At 47.7% G+C, this 24141-nt stretch overlaps 9 protein-coding genes across 9 annotated transcripts; 5 read left to right on the top strand and 4 right to left on the bottom strand.

The window, feature by feature from the left end:
• Positions 1-878: 878 nt before the first annotated feature.
• UA08_05317 (hypothetical protein) lies at positions 879-2269 on the top strand (the record flags this gene model as incomplete). The annotated part of the gene is made up of 2 exons (XM_020267626.1): positions 879-1178; positions 1232-2269. The coding sequence occupies 2 exons, from the start codon at positions 879-881 to the stop codon at positions 2267-2269; spliced, it is 1338 nt and encodes a 445-aa protein (XP_020119584.1).
• Positions 2270-4233: 1964 nt separating this feature from the next.
• UA08_05316 (hypothetical protein) lies at positions 4234-5892 on the bottom strand (the record flags this gene model as incomplete). Its single annotated transcript, XM_020267625.1, has 7 exons — positions 4234-4299; positions 4441-4458; positions 4565-4642; positions 4706-4913; positions 4993-5107; positions 5164-5733; positions 5781-5892. 7 exons carry the CDS (start codon positions 5890-5892, stop codon positions 4234-4236), a joined length of 1167 nt encoding a protein of 388 aa, XP_020119767.1.
• A 568-nt stretch (positions 5893-6460) lies between these two features.
• Positions 6461-8030, top strand: UA08_05315 (hypothetical protein; the record flags this gene model as incomplete). The annotated part of the gene is made up of 3 exons (XM_020267623.1): positions 6461-6526; positions 6616-6861; positions 6972-8030. The coding sequence occupies 3 exons, from the start codon at positions 6461-6463 to the stop codon at positions 8028-8030; spliced, it is 1371 nt and encodes a 456-aa protein (XP_020119766.1).
• A 296-nt stretch (positions 8031-8326) lies between these two features.
• UA08_05314 (hypothetical protein) lies at positions 8327-9150 on the bottom strand (the record flags this gene model as incomplete). The annotated part of the gene is made up of 2 exons (XM_020267622.1): positions 8327-9040; positions 9103-9150. 2 exons carry the CDS (start codon positions 9148-9150, stop codon positions 8327-8329), a joined length of 762 nt encoding a protein of 253 aa, XP_020119763.1.
• A 687-nt stretch (positions 9151-9837) lies between these two features.
• On the top strand, positions 9838-11965 carry UA08_05313 (hypothetical protein; the record flags this gene model as incomplete). Its single annotated transcript, XM_020267621.1, has 2 exons — positions 9838-10780; positions 10851-11965. The coding sequence occupies 2 exons, from the start codon at positions 9838-9840 to the stop codon at positions 11963-11965; spliced, it is 2058 nt and encodes a 685-aa protein (XP_020119762.1).
• A 177-nt stretch (positions 11966-12142) lies between these two features.
• UA08_05312 (putative tartrate dehydrogenase/decarboxylase TtuC') lies at positions 12143-13364 on the bottom strand (the record flags this gene model as incomplete). The annotated part of the gene is made up of 3 exons (XM_020267620.1): positions 12143-12490; positions 12554-13044; positions 13103-13364. 3 exons carry the CDS (start codon positions 13362-13364, stop codon positions 12143-12145), a joined length of 1101 nt encoding a protein of 366 aa, XP_020119765.1.
• Positions 13365-13661: 297 nt separating this feature from the next.
• UA08_05311 (hypothetical protein) lies at positions 13662-14627 on the top strand (the record flags this gene model as incomplete). Its single annotated transcript, XM_020267619.1, has 1 exon — positions 13662-14627. The coding sequence occupies one exon, from the start codon at positions 13662-13664 to the stop codon at positions 14625-14627; it is 966 nt and encodes a 321-aa protein (XP_020119764.1).
• A 66-nt stretch (positions 14628-14693) lies between these two features.
• Positions 14694-19719, bottom strand: UA08_05310 (hypothetical protein; the record flags this gene model as incomplete). The annotated part of the gene is made up of 5 exons (XM_020267618.1): positions 14694-15404; positions 15462-15863; positions 15986-16296; positions 16809-17012; positions 17070-19719. The coding sequence occupies 5 exons, from the start codon at positions 19717-19719 to the stop codon at positions 14694-14696; spliced, it is 4278 nt and encodes a 1425-aa protein (XP_020119759.1).
• Positions 19720-20825: 1106 nt separating this feature from the next.
• UA08_05309 (hypothetical protein) lies at positions 20826-22945 on the top strand (the record flags this gene model as incomplete). The annotated part of the gene is made up of 5 exons (XM_020267617.1): positions 20826-20874; positions 20946-21133; positions 21193-21683; positions 21742-22193; positions 22245-22945. The coding sequence occupies 5 exons, from the start codon at positions 20826-20828 to the stop codon at positions 22943-22945; spliced, it is 1881 nt and encodes a 626-aa protein (XP_020119758.1).
• Between the last annotated feature and the right edge of the window lie 1196 nt (positions 22946-24141).

Here is a 24141-nt window from a genome sequence, read left to right as displayed (position 1 = left end):
TCAGCTAGGTAATACAGACATCTCATTCATACGAGAATAAAAATTTTATTTTGCCGCCTAACTTGCATCACTGCGCTTGACGCTATCTAGCACGTTGAGTTTTGGGAATACATGGATGCTTCTCAATTGCGAGGCCGCCATTTCTATGATCCAACTAGAGCACTTTCCAGGATATATTGGTCCACTTGCTAAGCGTCCAGACTTATACAGTACAATAGTCTATAATAAGCTTGCCGATAGGATGATTGCTAAGACTGTTGAAAATCATCGGCGGAGGATATTGTGGGATAAAAGGCTGCGTTTGTAATCATGGAAACTGTAATTACGCGTATTTACAAAGCCGAAAGACCGGAAATGATGGGACTTTATCAGCTTTACCGCCGTGCTGAATAAGGCTTTGTTGTATGTGATCTGTAAAATTACCGTGATTCTGTAATTGGATTTCATGTAAAAGGTACATGTATGTAATTAATTAAACCAACATTGACTAACGAGTAGCTGCAGGAGACAAAGCAAGCACCAACAGACCTCCAGATGTCGACTTTCAGCTTCGGCAACTCGACTGGATATTTATATCCCTGGGAATCCTCATCTGGGATTCGACATTTTCGTTCAATCATTAATACGACAGCTCATACAGTATGAGGATATCATCACACCGGACAAACAGACCCATGCTCTTGGAGCTGCGGTCTTCGACATGGTCAGAACAAGAGCGACCCCCTAGCCCTCTTTTCTCACAAGCATACAAGACTAATCATTTCCTGATATGGCATTAGGTTCATCACGCTGACTGTTTGCGTCGCCATTTTTGCTGTACGTCAAATCTCCTTTTCCATGCGACTAGATTCCTCTGACTGAAAGATTACGATCAGGACATGTTCTTGTATTCTGTTGTCGTTCCCGTCTTTCCATTTTCGCTAGTCTCTCGGATTCATGTGCCAGAGCAGGATACTCAGCACTGGGTCTCTGTCCTCCTTTCAGTTTATGGTGCGGCGTTGTTATTGGGTGCACCGGTTTTCGGTTTCTTTGCGGATCAGTTGCAAGACCGACGGACGCCTCTCCTCATTGGCTTGGTGGCTCTCACCGGGGCTACAATCGTTCTATGCCTTGCTACCAGTCTTCCGGTTTTGATTATTGGTCGTGTCCTGCAGGGCCTTTCTGCAAGTATAACCTGGGTAAGTCGAGGTAGAATTCTCTCATATACAGCCTGTGATTGATTGTAGGATAGGTTGTCAGTCTCACATTGCTGGCAGAGACAGCAAAAAAAGAATCTGTCGCTCAGTCCTTTGGCTACGTGGGAGCCGCGTCGTCCCTTGGAACGGTAATAGCACCTGTGCTTGGAGGTGTTGTATACCACAGTGTCGGATACTACCCCGTTTTTGCAATGTGTTTTGCATTCTTGGGTATTGATATTCTCCTGCGCTTGGCTGTTATTGAGAAGAAAACTGCTGCTAGATGGTTGCTGCAGCAGACGAATGATGGCACAGAATTATCTGGCATCGAAGCTCCTCCGAATGTGAATCCTGCTGCAATGCAGGATTCTACAATCTTGAACGGCCATGATGCTGAGGTTGCTGTTGATATTGCTGTCCCCAGTCCTCAGTCCCCGTCTCAGTCACAGTCACAGCATAATACGTCTACTAAAGGGATTCCAGCGATTTTCAAACTCTGGAAATCACCTCGCTTGCTGGCCGCTTTCTGGGGAGACTTTGTAACCGCCACGGTCATGGTAGCGTTTGACACAACCTTGGCCTTGTTTGTTAGCCGGGAATTTCACTGGTCGTCACTACAAGCAGGACTGAGTTTCTTAGCACTCCTTCTTCCCACGTTTTTTGGACCTGTCTTCGGGTTTTTCGCCGACAAGTACGGCGGTCGCTGGATATCGGCACTTGGGTTTATCTTCATGGGTCCTCCTCTAATCCTGTTGCGACTCATCACTCACGAGTCTGTCGGCCAGATAGTGCTGTTGTGCGCGTTGCTGTTGCTGGTTGGACTAGGGGCTGCCATGGCTTTGACTGGATTATATGCCGAGTATAGCAAAATCTGCGATGACATCGAGGCAGAGCAACCGGGATCCTTGGGAGCCAATGGGGGTTATGCTCAATGTTATGGCATCTCCGAGATTGCTTGGGCTTTGGCAGGCTTGATCAGTCCGTTAATGTCCGGCGGGATCTATGAGACTGCTAGCTGGGGAACTCTAGGCTGGTCCCTGAGTTTGTTTTGCTTTATCACTGTCATTCCCACTTTATTATTCGTAAATCGTTGATGTAGAGTATTACCTAGATACAGTACATGTTGATAATTCTATAAGTTAGTCAATAACGGCTCCGTTTCTGTGGCTCGGTCAGAATACGCAATTACCACGTAGTACACCCTTGCTCAGTGTTACTAAGACCTACATAAATGAAATGTGTGAGGATAAACGTTCAGTGTCAAGCTGCTTTACGCTCGGCTTTGCCCAGGGATTATTTACCTATCACTTACTGAACAGCTCATTGGGCAGGAGTTGCAGGCTCCTGGTTGATGGCTCAAAGTCCAAGCCGTAACGCAATCTGGCTGGCCGCCATGCTTTCTTGGTGCTAGGTGATTCCTTAAAGAGCTAGCGAATAAATTGAGACATAGTTCGAGCTTAATGATAAAATTAGGCTTCTATAGGTCGTGCTTGTATTTCTAATCAAGAGCACTCCGCCAAGCAAGTAGTTAGGGTTTAGAAGACCAAGCCCTAGACTTCTTATCTGACTTTTCAACTGAGATAATTCCATTCATAATCTACAAACCTCCGGCACTAGGCAGAGATCAGTGGCCAGGATATGGATTCTCAAGATATTTAACTGCATAGTCTAGAACTATGACTCATTTGATGGTCGGTATTATGGAGGGTGCCACTTGTTTTCTTGTTGAGCAGAGAGCGTCCACTCATAAACACAATTTTAAGAAAGCAAGCATGGGCTAAGTATACCTTCAGAGACCCTCTAACCATAATTATGACTTTCCTTATGATCATCCACGGGTTTCTATGACTGTGTTTCCTGGCATCCTACCACACCTTCGAATTACGCGAGAAGCATGATAAGTTGCTAATAACTAGAGGTTTTTTCCAAGTATCAGATGGTTTGAAGCTATGTCATTCAATTGTTCTATGTAAATTGGAATATTCGGTGCATTTACGAAGTGCTTCATGCCTCATAAGTATGCTCTTACCAGTCACCGACAATGTCTGACGCCTCGTCTCGTCATGAGATGGGAAATTGTCGAATTTATAACGCGGTATATAAGCTGGGACACCGTCCCAAAAAAAAACGAGCCATATTCCATCGGGCATCCTTTCGTGTCTATACCTAGGTAATAGACAATACCTACCTCGCCATCAGGAGGGTATATGTGTTGTGTATCCTTCTATCTTGTAAACCCTCTATTAAAGACAGTCAATATCTCGGAATTTTGGAAGAAATGCAAATAGGAAAAAGTAAATGGGAGGGTTAGGAGGAGACGGATATTCAACTTACTGGAATACTTCATTCTAGGATAGATTAAAGTGCTTTCTTCTCTCTGTCTTCACTCATGATCTCGTAGTTCCCGGGACCAGTGGCATTTGTTCTAGTTTGGCGATCATCTTCAAGCTTGGCAGTAATAATGTTTCTGGCTACCTAGGTAGGATCTCGGATAAAGAGGAGGAACATGTTTGAACTTTATGAATTAGGAAGGAATCAAGATCTAGGTTTTGAGAAAGCGAGCAGAGGCAACTTAGAGCTTCTCAGAGGTCCTCTAAGGCTAATTTATGACCCATTTTTCGAATTGTGAGGCCAAGAGACATATAAGTTGTTTACGATGGATTTCATAGGCATCGTTAAAACCCAGACTCCGAGTCCAATATTAGGTTTCTATATGAGTACCGGAAAGAACGACAAAGGGAACATTTTTCCTTTGGCCAATAGCCATGCATCAAATTGTTGTTATTGTGTTGAGATGTGATTGATACAGGTACATGGCCTGCATGCATAAAGGCACAGACCCCACGATTAGTCTAAGCTTCACCAATTCCCATCAACATATTCACGGCAAACCCCAAGGTCCGAAGGTTTTCAATAGTTTATTTAACAGAATATTAAATATGGTTGTCCGCGTGTCTTCCTTTGGCGTCTTCAGCAGTGCACTCTCATCCAGGGGAAAGCGGCTTAAAACTTTTGTCTCAGCTGTCTCTATCTCAATCTCAACCTCAGCCCCAGATATTCACACCATCAGCAGTTCGGCTTTTCGAGAGTAATATATCACATCTTGGCAATGATCATATTGAAGCTATTGTCCCAAATATCGAGTCAACTCCCCTCACCCGTCCTCTAATCTCCTCGCTTAGTCGAATCCTCCCCGGGTCATTATACCAGAGTTAGTCAATCATTATCCCTTTAGCGAGTTCACTGTGTAGAATGCATGACATACATATTCACGGGCTCCTTTCTATTTAGAACAAATGTATGAATCTAAAACTAATGCCAATAAAACTATCGAAAACCTTGTATCGCCAAGCTCATGATTATAGTCTTCAGAAATCACCCTCTCTTACATTCAGCAGCACAGCCAAATCCAGTAAGCGATTTGAGTATCCCCATTCATTATCATACCAGGCAATCATCTTGAAGAACTGTAAAGGGACATGGGTGAGCCTCTCTGCATAAGATCATGCATGACATTAAAAGCAACTTACCTGTGAGTTCAATTCAATACACGCGGCGGCGTCCACAACTGCCGAGCTCGGATTTCCCTTAAAGTCGCTACTGAATAATTCTTCTTCACAGACACTGAGCACGCCTGCTAAGTAGGTTTTTGAAGCTAGTTGGAAGGCATCCAAAATCTCCTTTAACGAGGTGGGCTTTGTAGTGTCCACGGTCAAATCGATCATGGAAACGCTCGGCCTGAGGGGTACTAAGGTCAGCTATATTGACTCTAGAAAGAAAGAGAGAGAAAATAGAAAAAGAGGTTTGGTTAGCCTACGTTGGTACACGGATTGATACACCCGTGATCCTTCCCTGCAGCTCGGGAAGGACAGTTGCAATCGCTTTCGCAGCGCCGGTCGTAGTCGGAATTATATTATCAAAAACGGTGCGTCCTATGAAAGGTGTAAATCGGAGATGATCGTCACGACGACACTAAGCAGTCTCTTACCAAGTCGGGGATTCTTCTTATTATATCCATCCAAAACATTTTGAGACTGGGTGGAAGCGTGAACGGTGGTCAACAAGCCTTGCTCAACGCCAAAGTTATCGTTTAGGACTTTTAGGACGGGCGTGACGCAGTTTGTAGTGCAACTCGCACAAGAAATCACGTTGTTATCCTCATCAGGAAAATATTTATCGGAATTGACTCCGAAAACATAAGCTGAGGAGTCAGAATTGGGCGCCGAGATGATCACTCGCCGAGCTCGGCCAAGTGTAACGTGTTCCAGAGCTGCGCTCCTCTTGGTGAACTTTCCTGTACTTTCCACAACATAGTCAATGCCCAGACTGTGCCAGTCAATGTTCTTGGGGTCCCGTTCAGAAATAAGCCGGATGTGTTTGCCCCCGACAGTGATCAGGTGTTCGTTTTCAATAACGATCCTAATCCCCGGGTGCATGCTTCCCAGTGTGCTATCAAAGCGGATGAGGTGTATCAAGTCCTTGGCTGTTGCGCAGGTGTGATTTATAGCAACAACATCAACATCAGAGCGAAGAAGGGATGCACGAAGCACGTTGCGGCCTAGACATTGTTAGACCAGACCCGGACTGAGGGCAGATGATGCTCACCTATTCGACCAAACCCATTGATGCCTATCTTACTCGCAGCACTGAATCGAAAGTTTGTGCCAGCGACCGTGCTGGGGAAAGAAGGTACGTTGTTGTCAATCAATGGCGCCATGGTAAACTTGGTGGGTCGAAGCCTAAGCAAGTCGTGTTCTGTCGAAAGGATCATACCGCAGGGCGTCCTTTATGAATGTACATATCGGATCCGTGATTCGCAATCTATGATCCTTTATGGACCCTGAATTCGCTGGTTGAAGGTTTTCATGCTCGCAAGCAATCGCAATTAGGGCTTGGGCCGCGCCGGACTATACACGGAAAAGCTCATGTCCGTCCTAGGCTTTGCTTGTCCGGGCCTTGCTTACTCTCCTGACTCCGGAAATGTAAAAATAGGGCGTAAACTGCGTAATTGAGATGCGTCATTTTGCACATACGCGGCTTTCCGGCACTGGGGCAGGGAATTTCCCTTGCATTCGAAGTTGGCGCCGTGGCTGATCCGGAGAAAGCTTGGCCCGCGTGGCCAACCGGGGTTGCTTCCCCAGAAATTCTTCTCCAGATATCTGGGAACAATTCCCCGCAAGAGAGGGGGTCAAAGAGATTTGGCATGGGGAGTCTGTCTGGGCTATAAAAAGCGACTGAGAACATGTTATCCGTACTTTTTCCTTCCCATTTGACAAATTTCCACCATGGCCGTCCACCTCCTGATTGGCCTGACTGGCCGCTCCTTGCAGTTTGCGCTTATTGCTCTCATTGTAGCTCCCTCATTTACACTTTTGGCTATAATCAATCAGGCATGGGGCCGATTTCGAATTTGCAAAGCTGGGTGCATCAATATCCCCAGGTCGACGATGTCAACGCCACTGGTGCGCAAAAGTCTCACAACTCTACGAGCGCCGGTGCTGTGGTTGCCTCTTTCCAACTTGGCGCCCTGATAGGAGCCTTGTCTTGCATTTTCTTTGGGGATCTGCTAGGTCGCAGGAAAACCGTGTTCCTGGGCTCTGTCCTGACCATTATGGGCAACCTTCTCCAAGTTTCTTCGTACAGCTTGCCCCAGTTTGTCGTCGGCCGAATTATTCTCGGCATGGGCGTAGGCCAGTTCAGTGTGACAGTACCAATCTGGCTGTCAGAATGCTCCGAGGCCAAAAACCGAGGCCGCCATGTTATCTTGGCGGGCATCTTCATGTGCCTGGGCTATAGTCTGTGCAATTGGCTGGACTTTGCTTTTACCTTTCTACCATATTCAAACTTGCAATGGCGGCTTCCGTTGGCTCTCTCTTTGCCCCTTCTTCATTGATTTGCCTCACCGTGTTCTGCTTTCCTGAATCCCCTCGGTGGCTTGTCAAAGTCAATCGAACAAGTCAAGCGTCCATCTCGCTCGCAGCATACAAAGGTGTTCCCGAGGCCCATGACTCCATCGCGGCCGAGATTGGCGGCATTGAACTCTCTCTGGAAACAAGCGACAAGAAGATCTCATTGATAGAAATATTCACCCTAAAAGAGGATGCTGATCGGCTGCTTCATCGACTATTGCTTTGCATCGGCCTCCAATTTCTCCAGCAAATGTGTGGCGGAACTCTGATTTCCGTGTATGCCTCGACCATATTCCAAAATAACCTCAATTTGGATTCCGATCTAGCCAAGATCCTAGCGTCATGTGCCCTCACGTGGAAGTTTCTCTGTTGCTTTGTTGCATTCTTTTGCATCGACAGGTTGGGGCGTCGCACTGTCTTCATCGTCAGCGGCACTGGCATGAGTCTTTGCATGGCTGCATTGGCAGTAACGACGAGCTTCAGCACGAGCAACAAAGGGGCAAGCATTGCCTCGGCAACATTCATATTTTTATTCAATTTCTTCTACCCTATCGGCTTTTTGGGAGGGAACTTCCTATACTGCACGGAGATAGCGCCCATTCAACTTCGAACGGCAATGAACTCAGTCTCCACTGCAAACCACTGGCTATGGAACTTTGTGGTTACCATGATTACTCCAGTAGCATTGAATACAATCGGTTACCGCTATTATATAATGTATGCAATCATCTCGGCTTGCATTCCCATTGCCGTTGGCCTCTTCTATCCTGAGACCATGGGTCGGAATCTGGAAATGATCAACCATGTATTCCGTGATGCGTCCTCGCGCTGGACGATTGTGGCCATGGCTAGAAGCGTGCCCAAGGGAGATCTCACCGAAAGTGACATTCTTGAACAGAACAATGAAAAAGAAGATATTTCTATTGAGCAAAGAGAAAATGTCTAGTTGCCTTTTTATAGTACTTGGCTTGGTTTGATTATCATGTCTCATCTGTCTTACGTCCTCCTCATGTATATAGTTTGGCGCGCCCAGAACAGTTTTATGACTGCGACAATATATATTCATTGATATAAACAATTTGCAAGATATGACTCTTGCTCGATGCTATAAGAAGATAGAATATCAAGGATATTATATATTGATGCTAACAGCATGAAGTCTAGGGCTATCATAGACATTCTTATTTCCGACTTACTTGTCTCTCTAGTCTTTGCCGGCTGAGTAGGCCACGCACTTCGCACCTAAAAGTAAAGATTGGATTGTGTACTGGCGAGAATGGAAGCCTTGTCACCGTCTCCTGTCTCGGAGGTCTGCAACTCGCGGGGCAAGGCTTCAGGCTGGTTTGTGTCGATTATTGATGCATATCCTGTATTACCTTCAAAAATATGTTGCTGTCCTACATCCCTATTGATAATGCTTTCAGGAGGTGGTGGTGTTGCAGGCAGGCGCCTCAGATCGTCGTTACTATAACGAAGGTTTCCTCGATAATTCAGTAGGGTGTCTGTTGAGAAGGCAGATGATTGACTCGCTGCTGGTGATTGCGGTGAGGCTCTAGTTTCAAAGTTGAATGTCTTCATTCTCTTCGCGGCATTATTCGTCGCCACCCGTTCCATTGATGGGTTATCGGTTGACATTAAGGAGAACTGAGGCCATGAGTGCTCAGAGCTCTCGTGTATAATGTAGTTCTCGTCTTTAGCCTTCCACCAGGTTTTGATATCAGAAGAATTCCCATCCCGGAGAGGTAGCCTAGTCCATTCTTCCATGCGTGCCTGCTTCCCTTGTCTACTTTCATTTCCAGGCTTCGTCGACGCCTTGGCTAAGGCGAGTTCGCCATGGCCAAGTGAGTGTAGTGTCGCTAATGCTTCGAATAAGGCCAATTCGGTGTCTGCGAGTCGCTGTTCAAGCTGAATGAGATAGCCTAGAGGCAGGCCTCTAATGCCAGGAAAACCATCAGTCTATATTTTAGCCCAATGAACTGAAAGGGGAATTCGTGGCAGTAGGAGATGTATTTCCTCACCTCTTGCCACTCTCTGGATAGTTGCATTTGGATGGCTCTCCTTTGCATTGTGAACAGACTGGTCTATTCCCGTTAAACCATGTCAAGTTTACATCAGCCCTTGTTCGGCCTGACAGAACCTTGAGGTGGTATCAGTGATGCATGCTTACAGCTCACGATCGCACTAGAGTTGGGTGTTCTCGATTAGTATGCTAACGTCGTAACACGAAGCCATCTCAAGATATATATGTACCTTGCACTTTTTCTGCCTGCACGGCTCGCAGGCGATCGGATGTAGAAGTTCCTTCCTAGGAGTACCTAAGGAATTAGCCGTCTACTTCAGCTTCACGTAGCATATTTTATGGATTTGCAACAGTTCGTCCTACCGGTATTCATCTGCGTGAAAATGTCCCTGTTAGCGCTTTCAGGGTCAGGGCATTTTCCTGAAAAAGACCTCAGGTATGCCCTAAGGGAAAGGAAGGAAAAGTCTCACTATGTACTTAAGAAACAGTTTGGTGTACCACATCCTACATGCAATTGGTCCATGTATGAATAATGAGGGACTTTCGGACTTGAGCAATTCCGACACATCATGTGACTGCGAGGCACACGTAATGACTAGGTAGTCCACCCCATTTCTTGGCTTGGGGTAAGAGGTGCACGTGACTTGGGTCAGAGCAACCTCCCTTGCAACGTTCAACCTGAGGTCCGTCGAGCTTCCCGAAGCCCATGCAAAACAATCAATGGCGCATAGCTATGGCCGAAAACGAGGACTTTGATCTCCATCGGGAGATCAAGCGCCGTAGGCGACGCGCTTCTACGACTGGCACTACGCATACGTCGCCTCGCGAGCTAGGCATTATGCGCAAGGATGATACATCCGTCAGTTTTCTTGGCAGCTCCAGTGGCATTCACTTCGTCCGCACCGTCTATCACGCTTTTGCACGTCGCTTCACAGACTTGCGACGGGCAAGAGACGGCCACAAATCCCTCGTTCCTGGCGAAGACGACCACATAGAGGGTGGCCAGGGGAAAACTCACACTGCCCTGTGGAACAAACAGAATCTCGATCCAACCAATTCACCTCTCTCATTTGAGGCCTTGGTGCAATTGACGCAGCATTATTTTGAAGATTGGCATCCCATCTACCCTTTCATCAATGCGCCTCGTATTCTCCATGCCATGGAGCAGGCCTGCCAGAAGGGCCTTGGATCGATCAGTCGGATGGATGCAATTGTTGTTCGATCTATTGTTTCCATCTCTGCCATTGAAAACCAACTGGGTCCGCCACTACCTGCTATCCCGGTGGGCTTGGTATATCAGACAGTTCATGAGGCTATGAGAAATCTATGGGAATTGCAAGATGCATCGTCCTCTATCCCTTTACTACAAGCTGCCTTCAGTATCCAGCTGTTCTTAACTTCTATCCTACACTTAAATGCTGCTTCTCGAGTCGGAGGATTTGTGACCCGCATGGCATTCCACCTTGGTTTGCACCGCTGTCCGGCACGATATTCTTGTTTCACTGATGAAGACGTCATGATGCGCTGTCGTCTTTTTTGGTCGATCTATTGTCTGGAACGATATCTCAACCAAGCACTCGGAGTGCCGCTCAGTATTCGTGATGACGATTTCGACGTTTGCTATCCCCAGACGGAAAGACATATAAGAGGCGGAGAGATCCCTCGTTTTGATGTAGGTGTGTCTTCCCCCTTCCCTCGACTAAACAAAAAGAAAATTTTCAACTAACATACATGATGTCGAAACAGGAAGTAGCCGCCTCAGGCTTTTGAGCCACTTAGCAAAGTTTGCGCGATTACGAGGGATGATTTCGGAGTTACGGAATAAATCGGTCATGCATAGCCAAGAAAACTTGGCAGATGCGGCCGAGGTGGACAGTGTACTTCTGCAATGGTGGAACGAAGTATACGATGATGTATACCAAATCGATTTTGACTCGCATTCGGCTCTTCAGCCTTATCATGCGCTGCTGTTGATCGTATCGAGGCACGAGGCTATCATTGCGTTGTACCGTCCGCTACTCGCGGCGCATAGTCTCATCGCTGCAGACTACAAGACAGCTATCCAGACCTGTATCAATTCTGCGAGGTCCTTGCTAGTCGCACTCTACGACTATATAAACCCTAGTTTGAATATAAATCGTCGTTCTGTCGGAATACATTCTACGCAGCGACGTGCTCCCCTTACGTCACCGTCATTTACATCAGCCGTATGGATGTCGTGCATGATTCTCATATATGCCGCCTGGACCGGTTACTTTACCAACAACGGCGCTTTACGATATGCTCGCATTGGCATTTCTGTACTTCGCAACCTTGCCTTGAGAGAACGTGATTGGCCACAGACATGCATCGAGGCTATAGAGGATCTTTGCTCCGCCATGGAGGGGAACCCACATAATGACTTGACCCCATCGGTCAGGCAAGACGCTCACTTAGCGAACAATACACCATCCGGTGACAATGGCACATACTTACACGCATCCACGCCGCTTTCGCATCAAGACCCGCGACTAGGACTCCCGGATCGTCATCAAGATCCGCTCCTAGAGTCAAATAAACACTCTACCCCCCATCGAGAGCGATGTTCTCCGTCCCCTATAGATCGGCCGAGAGACTCGATCGGTGGCTATCGGGAGAACCTCGCGAACCCCCCATACAACAGTACCCCTTTGGGCGCTGGAAGGAACGATTCTTACAATCCAGCAAGCATGGTGTTCGGGGACCTAACGGGAAACGGGCTTTCCTATGATATGATCCCTGACCATCTCTCTTTCTCAAACTCGAAGGGGCTTTCGATGAACGAAGGCTGGACTGTAGCCGATGCGCCATGGCTCATCCATGGCGACTTCGGCATTTTATGACGAAACGTAGTATATGTTGTATGATACATGGCGGTTCCCCAGGAGTATTGCGGAATTTGTGACGTCTGAATGATCTATTGCGACGAATATAGTATATAAGAACATGAAGTGGATGTTTTATCAACGTCCTCCTGATATTTGATAACATAAAAACATATAATAGACACTATACGGGTCTTATTTCTTCGCCAGCTTCTGGATTTCTGCAACAACTGCCGCTGTGACTTCCTTGGTAGTGGCCTTGCCACCCAAATCCTTGGTCAAAACGCCCTGCTCGCAAACATTCTCAACAGCTTCAAGTAGCTGTTTCGCTGCGTCGGTTTCACCCAACCAGTTGAGCATTTCCACTCCTGTCCAGAAGGTTCCGACGGGGTTGGCAATACCAAGACCCGTGATATCGAAGGCGGAGCCATGGATAGGCTCGAACATGCTAGGGTGCTGGCGTGTAGGATCCAGATTCGAGGTTGGAGCAATACCAATGGAACCAGCCAAAGCCGCCGCGAGATCGGAGAGAATGTCGGCATGCTAAGTAAAGTTAGTATCTGCGTTGTTTTTCTTTCAGCAGCTCAGAGACAGGGGGAGTGATACCAGGTTAGTTGCCACAATAGTGTCAATGCTCTCCGGTTTGAGAACCATACGTGTGGTCATTGCATCGACAAGCATCTTGTCGACGGTCACATCAGGGAAATCTTGCGACACCTCCTTGGCAACCTCATCCCAGAGCACCATGCCATTACGCTGGGCATTACTCTTCGTCACCACTGTCAGCAGTTTGCGAGGTCTCTGCTGAGCCGTCTCAAAGGCGAAGCGCATAATGCGCTCAATGCCATGGCGGGAGAAGATGGCGGTCTCAGTACCAATCTCCCAGGGGCGACCCTGGTGCGAACGACCACCCTGGCCAGCATATTCACCCTCGCTGTTTTCGCGGATGATGACCCAGTCAAGATCGCCAGTGGTGCAGTTACGTAGAGGGGACTCGGTGCCACGGAAGATCTTGGTAGGTCTCACGTTGGCGTATTGCTGTAGAGGCTGGCAGATGGCCAGTCGAAGTCCCCATAGTGAGATATGGTCAGGAACATCTGCCTCGGCCTATGAGTCTCAATTCCCAAGATCTAGAAGATATATCACTTTACTTACCAGGAGCACCTACAGCACCAAAGAGGATAGCGTCGTGCTTTTTCAATTGATCCAAGCCGCCATCGGGGATGTATTTGCCGGTCTTCTTGTATGTATCGGAGCTCCAGTCATAATGCGTAAAATCAAGTTGGAAAGTCTTGAGGGTATCAGCTAACGCATTGAGCACTGTAATACCTGCATCAATGACTTCCGGGCCGATTCCGTCGGCGGGGATGGAAGCAATGCTGTAGCTGGGGATACCGGGATTTTGGGCGGGCGACATGTTGGCGGATGAAGTTCTATTCTGAGCTAATCAGGATTAAGTGCTGAATATGACTAGATGGGCTTTATATATTTGCTGACCGTGACGTGAAAAGCATGTCAGACCGGAGGGTTTCTTGGGTCGTTGGCGATGGCGGAGGAACAAAGCTCCGCCGTGGACAAAGACATCTCCGGCGCCACTTCTCCATTCAGATGTTGGCTTAGATCGAACGCATATCTATTCCCAATTTTCCACCGGGCCATAGCATGCATAGCATGGAACAGCACAAGCACAGATGGACCGCTGCCGACTACTACCATGATTGCACAAGAAAATATAGACGATCTAGTAGGGCATATCCTCCCATACATCACCCAACATGCCGACCGGCTAGAAAGGCAAAGGCCGTTCCTACTAGCCCTTACTGGCCTGCAGGGGAGCGGCAAGACAACATGGGCATCAGCAATAGTGCGCACGTTGAATGAAAAACACAAAGTCAAGACTATTGGCGTGTCACTAGACGACTTCTACCTAGACCATGACGGCCTGGCGCGAGTTCGCGAGGAGAATCCGAGCAATAAGTTGCTCCGAGTGCGAGGCCAGCCAGGAACTCATGATACAGCCCTGGTAATGGAATTCCTCCGCAGCCTTGTTACGACGGCAGCGTCCCCTCAAGAAGTCCTCATTCCGGAATTTGACAAGAGCAAATTCAACGGCGAGGGTGATCGTGTTCCTAGAGATCATTGGAAGAAAGTCACAGTATCCACGACGTCAACCATCGACGTCGTCGTTCTGGAAGGCTGGTGTTTCGGATTTCAGCCGCTCAGTGAGTCGGCAATTGAGGAGAAATGGAAGGAGGCCAAGAATGGGCAGACTTCTTTGAATGATGGTAATGATGCAGAATTCCCGACCAGAACACTGCAGAACCATGCACTCTCTAGTTACATTGAGATCAATCGCAACTTGAGAACATACTGTGACATGTTCATGGGCCCGCAGCATGTAGACTTCCTGGTCCATCTTGACACGCATGACTTGATGAATGTGTATCGATGGAGGTTGGAGCAGGAGCATGCCCTTCACAAGAGCAAGAATAGGGGAATGTCGAATGACCAAGTAATTGAATTTATCAAGTGTTATATGCCAGCATACGAGCTGTATCTGGATGCTTTGCGCCGGGGATTCTTTAGCAGACTACCGGAGGATGCGGGGGCACAAAAGGAGCACAAGAGGGTCATTCTAGGGAGAGATAGGAGGATAGTCGGGATAGTCACTTGTGGCTAGTCAAGTAGAGTCATACGTCTTTTTCTTGCTCTCAAAAATATTTTGATATCATATAATATTCCCTTTTCAAGTAGAGCGGAGATAACTTCTAGGCATACGAGGCAAAAACAGCCAAGCAGCCAACACAGCAATCAGCAAGCCCAAAACAAAAGGCTGCAAGACCTGCACGCCTTTCGCCTGCGCAATAGCTCCGACGGCAAACGGGAAAATAGCAGCCCCCGTGCCTCCCAGCGCAGCTGCAAATCCGATCGAGGATACATGGAGATGTTTCGGCAGCAACTTTGTAGCCGCAACCACTGCGGCGGGGAACAAGGGGCCAAGGAAGAAACCCTCAATGGCGATAGCAACAGCAGAGACATAAAATTGAGGAATGAGCCAGAATATGAGCTCAAACGCCATGGCTGAGGCTAGATAGGCTATAATGGCGAGTTTCTCGCCTATTCGAGGCGTCACAAACCCCAGCACTACTCGGCCAACAGTAATCCCTATCCAGAAACCAGTTGCCGTCATTCCACTAGCAAAAGCACCCCCATCACGCACGCGCATCATAAATGTCACAATCCAGCCTCCCAGGGCGACTTCAGTGCCTACGTACCCGAGCAAAAAAGCGGCACAAAGCCATGTCACGCGCGCGGCAGCTTTGGAGAAAAGAGCCTGCTTCAACCGATTATCTTTCTGATTATCGGCACTGTAGGCAGTGCGTTTCCGGAAATCGTGCTTGTCTGCAGATCGGAATGCAGCAAAGGTCACCACCAGCTCAATTGCGGCGCCACCAATCTAATTCATTCACCCATTTAGCAGGTTTGATTCGATAAAATGGGGGCGAGAACGTACCATCAAATAATAAAAAGAAAACCACGGCCAATCCGCCTTCGTGATCAAAGACGTAGCAATAAGTGGACTCAACACAGCGCCCAAGCCATAAAACCCATGCAAAAGTCCCAGGAGTTCATTCGCATTGGCGAGATTCGCAATCCACGCGTTCCAGGCTGAGTCTGCGAGGCCATTACCCAAACCAGCGAATATGAAAGAGACGACGAGAACGGGGTAGGGTGGATGGACTGAATTTATGATATAGGCCAGTAGGTGAAACGAGGAGCTCATAGCTGCAATGCCGCGCTGGCCGAAGTGCATGTGGATCGCGTTGTTGAGGAGCGCTGCAGCGCCGTAACCGGCGAGGGGGGAGAGGAAGACCAGTGAGACGACTGTGTAGCTTAGATTGTAGTATGTTTCAAGCTGGGGGTGTTAATAGGTCATCATCATCGTCATCACAGAATCTACTCACATATGGGATTAACGCCCACATAGTGAATTCTCATTAGCTATGATCTTAGGGGGAAATAAAGGGACCCGCTTACTCCATAAGCAGCATCATTCGCACCCATTACTACAAAGGCCCAGAATGTAGCAAATAATCGGTATATATTCACAGCTGGATCATTCCATCTCTCGAGAGCATGCACAACCACAGCTGGTTGCTGCCCCGAAGACGAGGTCTCAAGATCCGGCACTTGTCCTTCTTTCGCCAGTGTTGAGCCTGATACACTCTGATAGGATTTCTGTTCATTGGCTTTGCTTCTTTCCTGGACTGGTTGAAGCTCTAACTCGATAATGGCGGTAGAGGATGCCATCATCTCAAAGCTGGGGCGGGTGGGGGGCGCTTCTAAACCTAGTTATAGGAGGAGTTCAGATGCGCTTTTGAGGATCCTTGCACTCGTATGGAAAAGATGAGCCACGAGAAAATAATTGCCTAATAATGATCAAGATATCCAGATAGATCAGAAGGTGATTTAGTGCTAGTAAAAGGAATGTGGGGTCTCCACATAACTAGCGGTTATCGATAAGGAATAGCTTATATTGGCATCATGATTGATCAGAAACTGTTCGAAGGAAATCTTCATGTAGTGATATCATTAAAAAATAGTCCAGACTGAGTAGATATAAAACTGACTTCAAAGGAGGGTATCTTGTAGCTGGTTAAATCATACAAAAAAAAGAATGTGTACAAATGAAAGGATCCCGACCTGCAGGCAAAATCATACACAATCCATCAATAATATCTCTTGCTCTTCTTCGATGTGTTCGTTTGCATCATTTTCTTCATTCTATGCTCTCTCCAACACTTCACAATCACAGTTTTTGCCCATACAATGCGTTCTCGTGTGTTAACAACAGCCGCACATTGCTCGGCAATGTCCTTCTTAATCATGCGGCGGCGAAGATTCTCCTGAGATGATATTCGTCGCCATGCTTGCTGGATGGTAATAGCAGCACGGATACACTTCGATGAGGATAAAAGGCGGGAACATAGGAAAGTTAAAGCTCCAAGCACAAAGTCCCGATCAAATATTCGGGAGCTAGAAGTTGACCCAGCGACAAGCGATGCTAAAGAAAATTAGTAATTTGTTCTAAGAAGTAAGAGAGGGGGGTTCATCTACTTACCAAACTGAGAACTGCAGCCTAGCGCTTGCAGCCGGGATTGCAATGATCCCTTATCAGTCGCGTGCAGCTCCGTGCTCGAGTCTCGCCCTAGGAGGAAAGCTTCATATTCGGATACAATGCTTTCGAATATCTTGCCATCCGCAAAGCTAGTTGTGAGGTTGACAAGCTGTAGTCCTTTGAGTTGAGCGATCACCGAGGCCCACCTTACGAGCAAGTCCTCATGTGATTCATAGACGATTGTGTCTTTTAACTTCTGCACTTTGCTATCTTGACCGCCTTGATCCAGGGCTAGCTTCTTCTGCAGACGCACAATTTCATTCCTTGCATCATCCCAGTCCACAATCTCCGACAAGCCCCATTTGCCGGCCAGTAGCCATAGTAGGGCAATCGTTTTTTCGCGGTACCCATCAACTATGTGGTCTGCACAAAGTTCCTTGGCAACTTGGTTGATGCCAGTAACTTTTTTGAGGGCGCCGAGCGCAATTTGCACGTTGAAAATCTTGCATGCTCTACTGACGCAAGGAAATTTGAGTTTCTGAGAAAGCGGATATTCAGTTGCTTCATCTCCTGAGAGAGACGTTTCGTCTGTAACACCAATACTCTCTCTCCTAGCGTGAAAACTAGAAGCACTAGGATAAAGCAAGATTTCCACGATTCTCGTCAAAATAACGCCATCACGCAAATCCACTGCTAAATTATGTATCCGGAAGTCGTAATCCTGTAGCTGATGTTGCTTGTAAGATAGGTCGAAGTCTAAATGGCTTACTTGACGGTTAATGTCACCCATTGAAGGAAGCAGCAGGTTGGCTAGTGCTTGCAATGCCGCCGAAGATGATTTATGGGGAGAAGAACTGTTGAACAAACACCGTGGTAGAGAATTTCCCGGTATACGACGTGCTTTGTCAAGAAGGGCGATGATCATGATACTGCGGAGAAGTGTTCGTCGGTATGGACCTCCTGCAACATCATTTCGCATATCTCCATTCTCTTCCTTGTCCATATTTCGAATAACGAAGGTATCCAGAAACGCCTCTACGGCGCGCTTCAGCACCTTCTGCTGCTTAGCAGATGAATCTGACGACCCAACGCTTGTTCGGATTGGCTGTAAAGTCATTTTGCGTCCAACTACTGTCTCAGCTGCTCCTCTTAAAGCGTGCAAATCATAAGTATCCAACCAGAGATTTAGGAACGACTTTTTCAGGCCCAGATCGTCGGGAAGACGGGAACCTCGGCGGAGTACGTCCTTAGGCGGAGCCAGAGCGCCGTACAGAATTGAAGCCTGAAGGCGCTTGTAAAGTAGAAGAAAGGCATTATTCTGGTAGATATGAAGGAGTTCATGTCGCAGCACTTCCGGATCTTGACCATGCTGCTCTCCCCCTACAGAATCAAAAAGACCATTTACTAGCTGGGTTATGACAATTTCTTGATGTGAGAGCCAGTCATCCTCGTACATGACTGTATTCGAAATATCATTGTTGAATCGAGGATATTGCTGATCGATATTCACCGGGCGCACCTTAGGAACAGAGAGATGAGTAGGAGCGGCCGAACATTTTTCTGTCAAAATAGATTCCTTCGAAGGTCGTGAACTCAAATCTGCGCGATTCTTGGCAATGCTTCGTTTGACCTCTTGCTTTTTTGATAAGGACCCATTTATGTCCTTTATACCAGTCCTGGTCATTAACATCTCTGAGGACTTCTCGCCGATGAGCTTGCACGCTGGCTTCTCATTTCCCCGCGCTTGGACCACCTTCGTTTTCGTGCTGTGAATTGCCTGTTGTGTCTTCTTCAGTGGCTCCTTTGATAAGACCTCCAATTCGGGAGGTGGTCGTTTTTCTCTCGAAGACTCCTTCCCTTCTATCAGATAGCCTGGCGGAACGTTCTCCTTTCCTCCATTCCTACCCACAACATCCCTGACTATTGCTGATTGTTGAGTGGCTTTTTGGGTCTGTTGGAGTGGTGCCCTTTGAGGCTTCCCCGCGGGAGGCATCCGGGATTTCTTCTTCGCCGCAATACGTTCCTCTAAGCTGTAGATGGGTACTGTCTCGTCGGCGGATGCTGTATTGATATTGCTGCTCGTGTGCGCATCCATCAATTTCAGCGGGCTAAACAAACTCATGAAGACTGTTGGCACAGTTGTATCTTCCGTGGGAATGTACACCGTACGACGTCGAACATCCTTCTTTAAGCCATTGTTTTCCGAAGGCTTCTGGCTGCTTCGTGACTTGGGCTCTGTGTTATTCTCTGGCTGCTTTGCAGTGTTGTCAATAACCTTCCGAGGCCGTGAGGAAGCATTGCTCTGTACTTCTGCAAAACTGACGCGTGGACGCTGGAAGCGCTGGGCTGGTTGAGCAAGGATAGACAAACCGCGATCTTGCGTCTTCCGCTTCAAGCTGCTCTGTCTGGCTGTTGCAGTGGTACTGTTCGGTCTGTTATCTTCGTGAATGGTGAAAGATGGCGCTTTTGATGCTCGTCGAGGCTTTGCTTTCGTCAGTGAGGAGGCTCGTGGCTCTGGTGGGAAGTCGATTGCAGCTGTGTATTCGAGATTATGCAGAGTGTCATCATCGTTCCAAGCACCAGCCAGGGTAAACTGCTCGTTGCCAAAGCTGGACCTAGACCCGGGGCAAGGGCTGTCGAGCTGATTGTTCATTGTAGTATTTTCAGTATCGGGTCATCAGCATCCAGCTCCTTCAGTTCTTGCGCTCTATGTGGATGATGCTGCTCGTGTGGTAGCGGGAGTTGAATCAGGCTCCTGGTAGGTATGCTGGTGATTATACTTGTAATTGAGCAATGTTTCTTTCAACCTGAGCTTGAATGAGATATGGTGTCTGGTGTAACTTCTCTCGCTCAAGCAGTAAAGAGTTGTTTGCGAGTTGACCAATCGGGACGTGTTGACGCGGTTGCCCCCGCAACACTCGCTCTGCTGGCAGGCGCCACTTTCCTTTAGCAGAGCCCAGGCTCTTTCTTCTTGTATAACTATTTCTTGTCTATGCTACGACGTACATGTGCCTTAAGACGGAATATTCCAGCGTTGGCCATACAGCACCAAAGGGAGAATTAATTTCGCGAAGCACAGGTCGAAAGCAAGGGCCACGCAATTAATAAGGACGGGAATCTCGCCGGCAAGGGGCTACAAGATATCTGGCGCTCGTTTGAACGAGAACGAGCGTTACAAGGAAATTAAACATATAAAATACAAGGACAGAATCAACTCACAGAGATGCTGAGGTACTCCGTATGTGCCTGAGGCTCCAAGGATCTGCGCACGTGGCCACCTTCCGTATCGTACGGTATGTATCGTAGGCTTTCGCCTCTTCATGATGTAATTCGTCGAGAGGAGCGACAAAAACAGAAAGTATTCAACTATTAAAATCCACTGGTCCTCTCCTCCTCCCTCGCACTTCTTACGCCCGCCGTCTCTCAGCGTGTTCCTGTTTCACCTTGCACCTTTGCAGCTCACACGAGTGGCCACGCCGTGGTATCTCGAGACCGACTAGTCCGGTTTCAGCTAGCCGGCCCCGACGACTCCTTAACTAGTCACGCCTAAACTGACTGACTATTGGTGGTTAGTTCAGCACTGCCTGCGTGTTCTAAACGCCTCAGTTCCAGTCAACCATATCAAAGAAAGGGTGGGCGATCGTCTCAGATCTCCCGTCTTTTGTAGCCCTTCCTTTCTTCGCTCTTTCAGGCGCTCCCCAAAATATTCGTGCTTGTTCATGGTAGCTACAACGTCGGTTCCGTCGATGTCCATGGGCCATGGAATCCCTGGTCTACGAGAACTCGCCGTTGGCAGATTATCTTGAAGGTACGTACCTTCAACGCCCCCGCGGATACAGTGGGATAAGAAGACAACTAACCAAGCTTCAAAATCCATAGGCGAAGGTGAACGCGACCAAGACTGGACACCGCAGGAAGTCAATGCCAATACCATTACACCACAAAACTTCGCTCCAAAAGGAGTGCCGTCGTTACACAGTCGCACCCGAGATATATTTGTGGAGAAGAAGAGTTCGCTCCAGGAGGCGGGAACTGGGGCTTTTGACCGAATTCATCGTGCATGCTCCGTATGTCCTACAAATCTTGGAAACGTGTCTACTTGCAGTGAGCTCATTGAGTTGAATAGGCAGCAATCAGTTCTCGCATCGGCAAGCGAGAAAATGACAGGTTTCTAGAGCAATTCGGCTACGTGATAATTGCATCCCATTTGCTAGACGAGTATAACGCTACATCTCATACGACGGCCGTTGCGAGGGACGCCGCGCAATCGAATGTTCCCGTGTATGAGGCGGCATCCTTCTCGACGACTGTCGGCCTGGGTGGAAGTATCATTACCGCAGCGACGTCGTTTTCCATTGTCGGGTTAATCCACTGGAGTCGGTCACGAACAGGTGCGGGCTTTAACCCGCGCAGGATAGTAGTGCTGTTGATTGTGTTGCCACTGGTTGGGGTCGTGTTCTATGCATTTGCCAGACGGCAGTGGCTGAAGTTCGTGAGGCATCACGCACTACATGGCGCGTCTGGGTTTATCGATAGCGCTCAAAGATTCGACTCGTTGGTTTCATCGTCAGTTCTTTTCATACAGGAGGTGGAGCTGGTTTCACGGGGGTATAGAATGTAAGCTCATTTCTCCCTTCGTCATTGTGGGTTTCAATTCTGACTGGCTGTTTTATAGAAGCACACCCTTGCCCCCAATTAGTCGATTAGAAGAAACAACCCAGGTACGGCGCTGCATGAGACTGCGCCGCGCTGTCTCGGAGAGCCTATCTAATGTGCTGGAGAGGTATATTCAAGCACAACACACCATTGGACTGCTCACAGATCCCTCTAATTTAGAAAAGTACTATGATATTTACGAACTATCCATGGAAGAGCTGGCTGAGGCTCGTTCCGCATCTTTTGAGGCCGCAGTAGAAGATCAATATTCGCTGAAATTTCTCCGTGTTTTATTCAGCCGGCTGTATACCGTGCGAAAGAGCATCTTATGCTGCTTGTTAGCAATCAAGGCCGACGGACGCGGTAGCGATATTCCTCCGTGGACTTCTGCAGCTGATGAAATGCGACAGTTGGCTACAGTGACGGGCGAAGCTGCCAACAAGATTGCAAATATTTTGAATGAAAAAGACCGTGAGTGTGACCTCATAGTCACTTTTGTACCGTTGGCCTAACTTGAAACAGGAACTGTTACTCCGTTAGCACCTTCACCATCTGCATCAACCGGACGCGACACTCTTCGAGCTCAGGCTAGACGCCTGAATTCGCTATCACAAGGCATCCGCGCGCTTCATGCAAAAATGCACGTGATGAGAGAAGAATCAGACGAGAGCTTGACGCAGGACACGGGCGAGCCCGACATTGACGCGTCCCTAATGGCACAGTACGAATCCATTGGTGACGATATACGAGGCCTTCTACAGGAATGGGAGGCGGGCAAATCGGCGCTTCTCAACTCTCTGGAACAGCAGCAATCATCATCGTCATTGACATTCAATAGGTCTTCACGGGCATCATCGTCGTCGACAAACGATTTAAAACTACCGCTGTCGCCAACGAGCAGCCTCGGTGGCGTTACAGCAGTAGACGGCAGTCCGTCTGCGGCATTGATGGCGTTGAATGGCGAAACGCAGGCTCTCAACAACCTCGCAGTCGTTGATGCTGATGCAGAAGAGATCTTCGAAGCAATCGTCATGCCATCGTCCCGCAAACGACAGTCCCTAACGCGAGAGGAGCGGATTGCGCGGGTCAAAGAGGACCGGGCGCGACAGGCAGCTGCGCGCGAGAAATCGGACGCGAGCACGAATATGCTACGGGAGCTCGAAACCGTTATTAAGCACCGGCCACGTTCAAGCAACAAGCCTCACCGAATTACCAGCATATAACTAATCCTTTGACGTTTCCTTTCTCACTTTCATCTTTTGCTTGATACAGGCTATTGTACTGCTACATATAAATATCCCTTTCTTCTCGGCGTAATTGTTGTCAGTCGACGTTTATCCTGTACATACATTTTCCCAAGTCGGGCGTTCCCAGGTTTTGTTTCTTTTGTACTATCAAAGCAGGTTCGGTTGTATTTTGGGCGTGTACCATAGCAAATTTGTCATACTGTCAATTATCATTGTGCATATATCACCTATTTTCCATCAATTCACGCTTAACCAGTAACATGCTGTTGAGTATGATGTCAAGCTCGTCTCCCCCCTCCATTGATCCTTGCTCTGGTAAGTATATGTCAAGTCATATATGCCTAGGGTTGTTCGGGAAGTGATGTCAGAACAATATACCTGGTAGCCCTAAACAGCTTCCCTCGGGCATGCAAAGAATGATCTACAACACAAATTCTATACCAGTGTGCTGGAACTATCTCTTGACAGTCAATGTACTTAGCACAGACATTTTAGACAATTTTAGTATCTTTTATTTAGGTTACAAGGTAAACGTGCGTGTGTCACATGCCTGTCTTGACTAAGTCTTAGTAAGAACTATCTGACTATCCCTCGAAGTGTATGCTAGTTATACACTTTGCAAGGCGAATGAGTAGTATGTAGCAGAATTCCGTGAACTAAGGTTACCTATAGTATAGCTGTCGCATCATGCAAGATACATGTATGATGCATGCAGTCTCAGCGCGGACCTGCCTAAAACGGCAGCACATGCCCTTTTCTTGCAAACTTCACTTTTTGCATTCCATTTGCAATTTTGTAGCCCGCCAGGCCGCCTTACTTAGTACGTACTAGCTAAGTATCATTTCTAGTAACTATACTGTACTAGGGATATACTAGGGACCTGGACAAAAATCCCTCACCCAACAGCTCAACAAGGCTCTGCTTAGTATTAGGTAAAGGCCCTCTCGTCCGAACGCTAGTTACTAGTAAAGCTAGTAACTACTCATGCACGTCGCTTAAGAGGGATATCCGTTTTGCTTTTGTACTAACTATTGTAGCAATGTTGCGTGGTCTGTGCTATTTCAAATTTGCCTGACTGACTATATTAGTTAGCTGATGAAGATGAGAAGGTTGTACAAAACTGCAATGTAAAGGACTTGGCTTTTCGGTTGTTCTTCCGAATTGCTTTTTGG

Source organism: Talaromyces atroroseus (assembly GCF_001907595.1).
Source record: "Talaromyces atroroseus strain IBT 11181 chromosome Unknown scaffold_6, whole genome shotgun sequence".
Taxonomy (NCBI): domain Eukaryota; kingdom Fungi; phylum Ascomycota; class Eurotiomycetes; order Eurotiales; family Trichocomaceae; genus Talaromyces; species Talaromyces atroroseus.
Note: the sequence above shows the minus strand (reverse complement) of the source record. Positions and strands in the feature narration are given on the sequence as shown.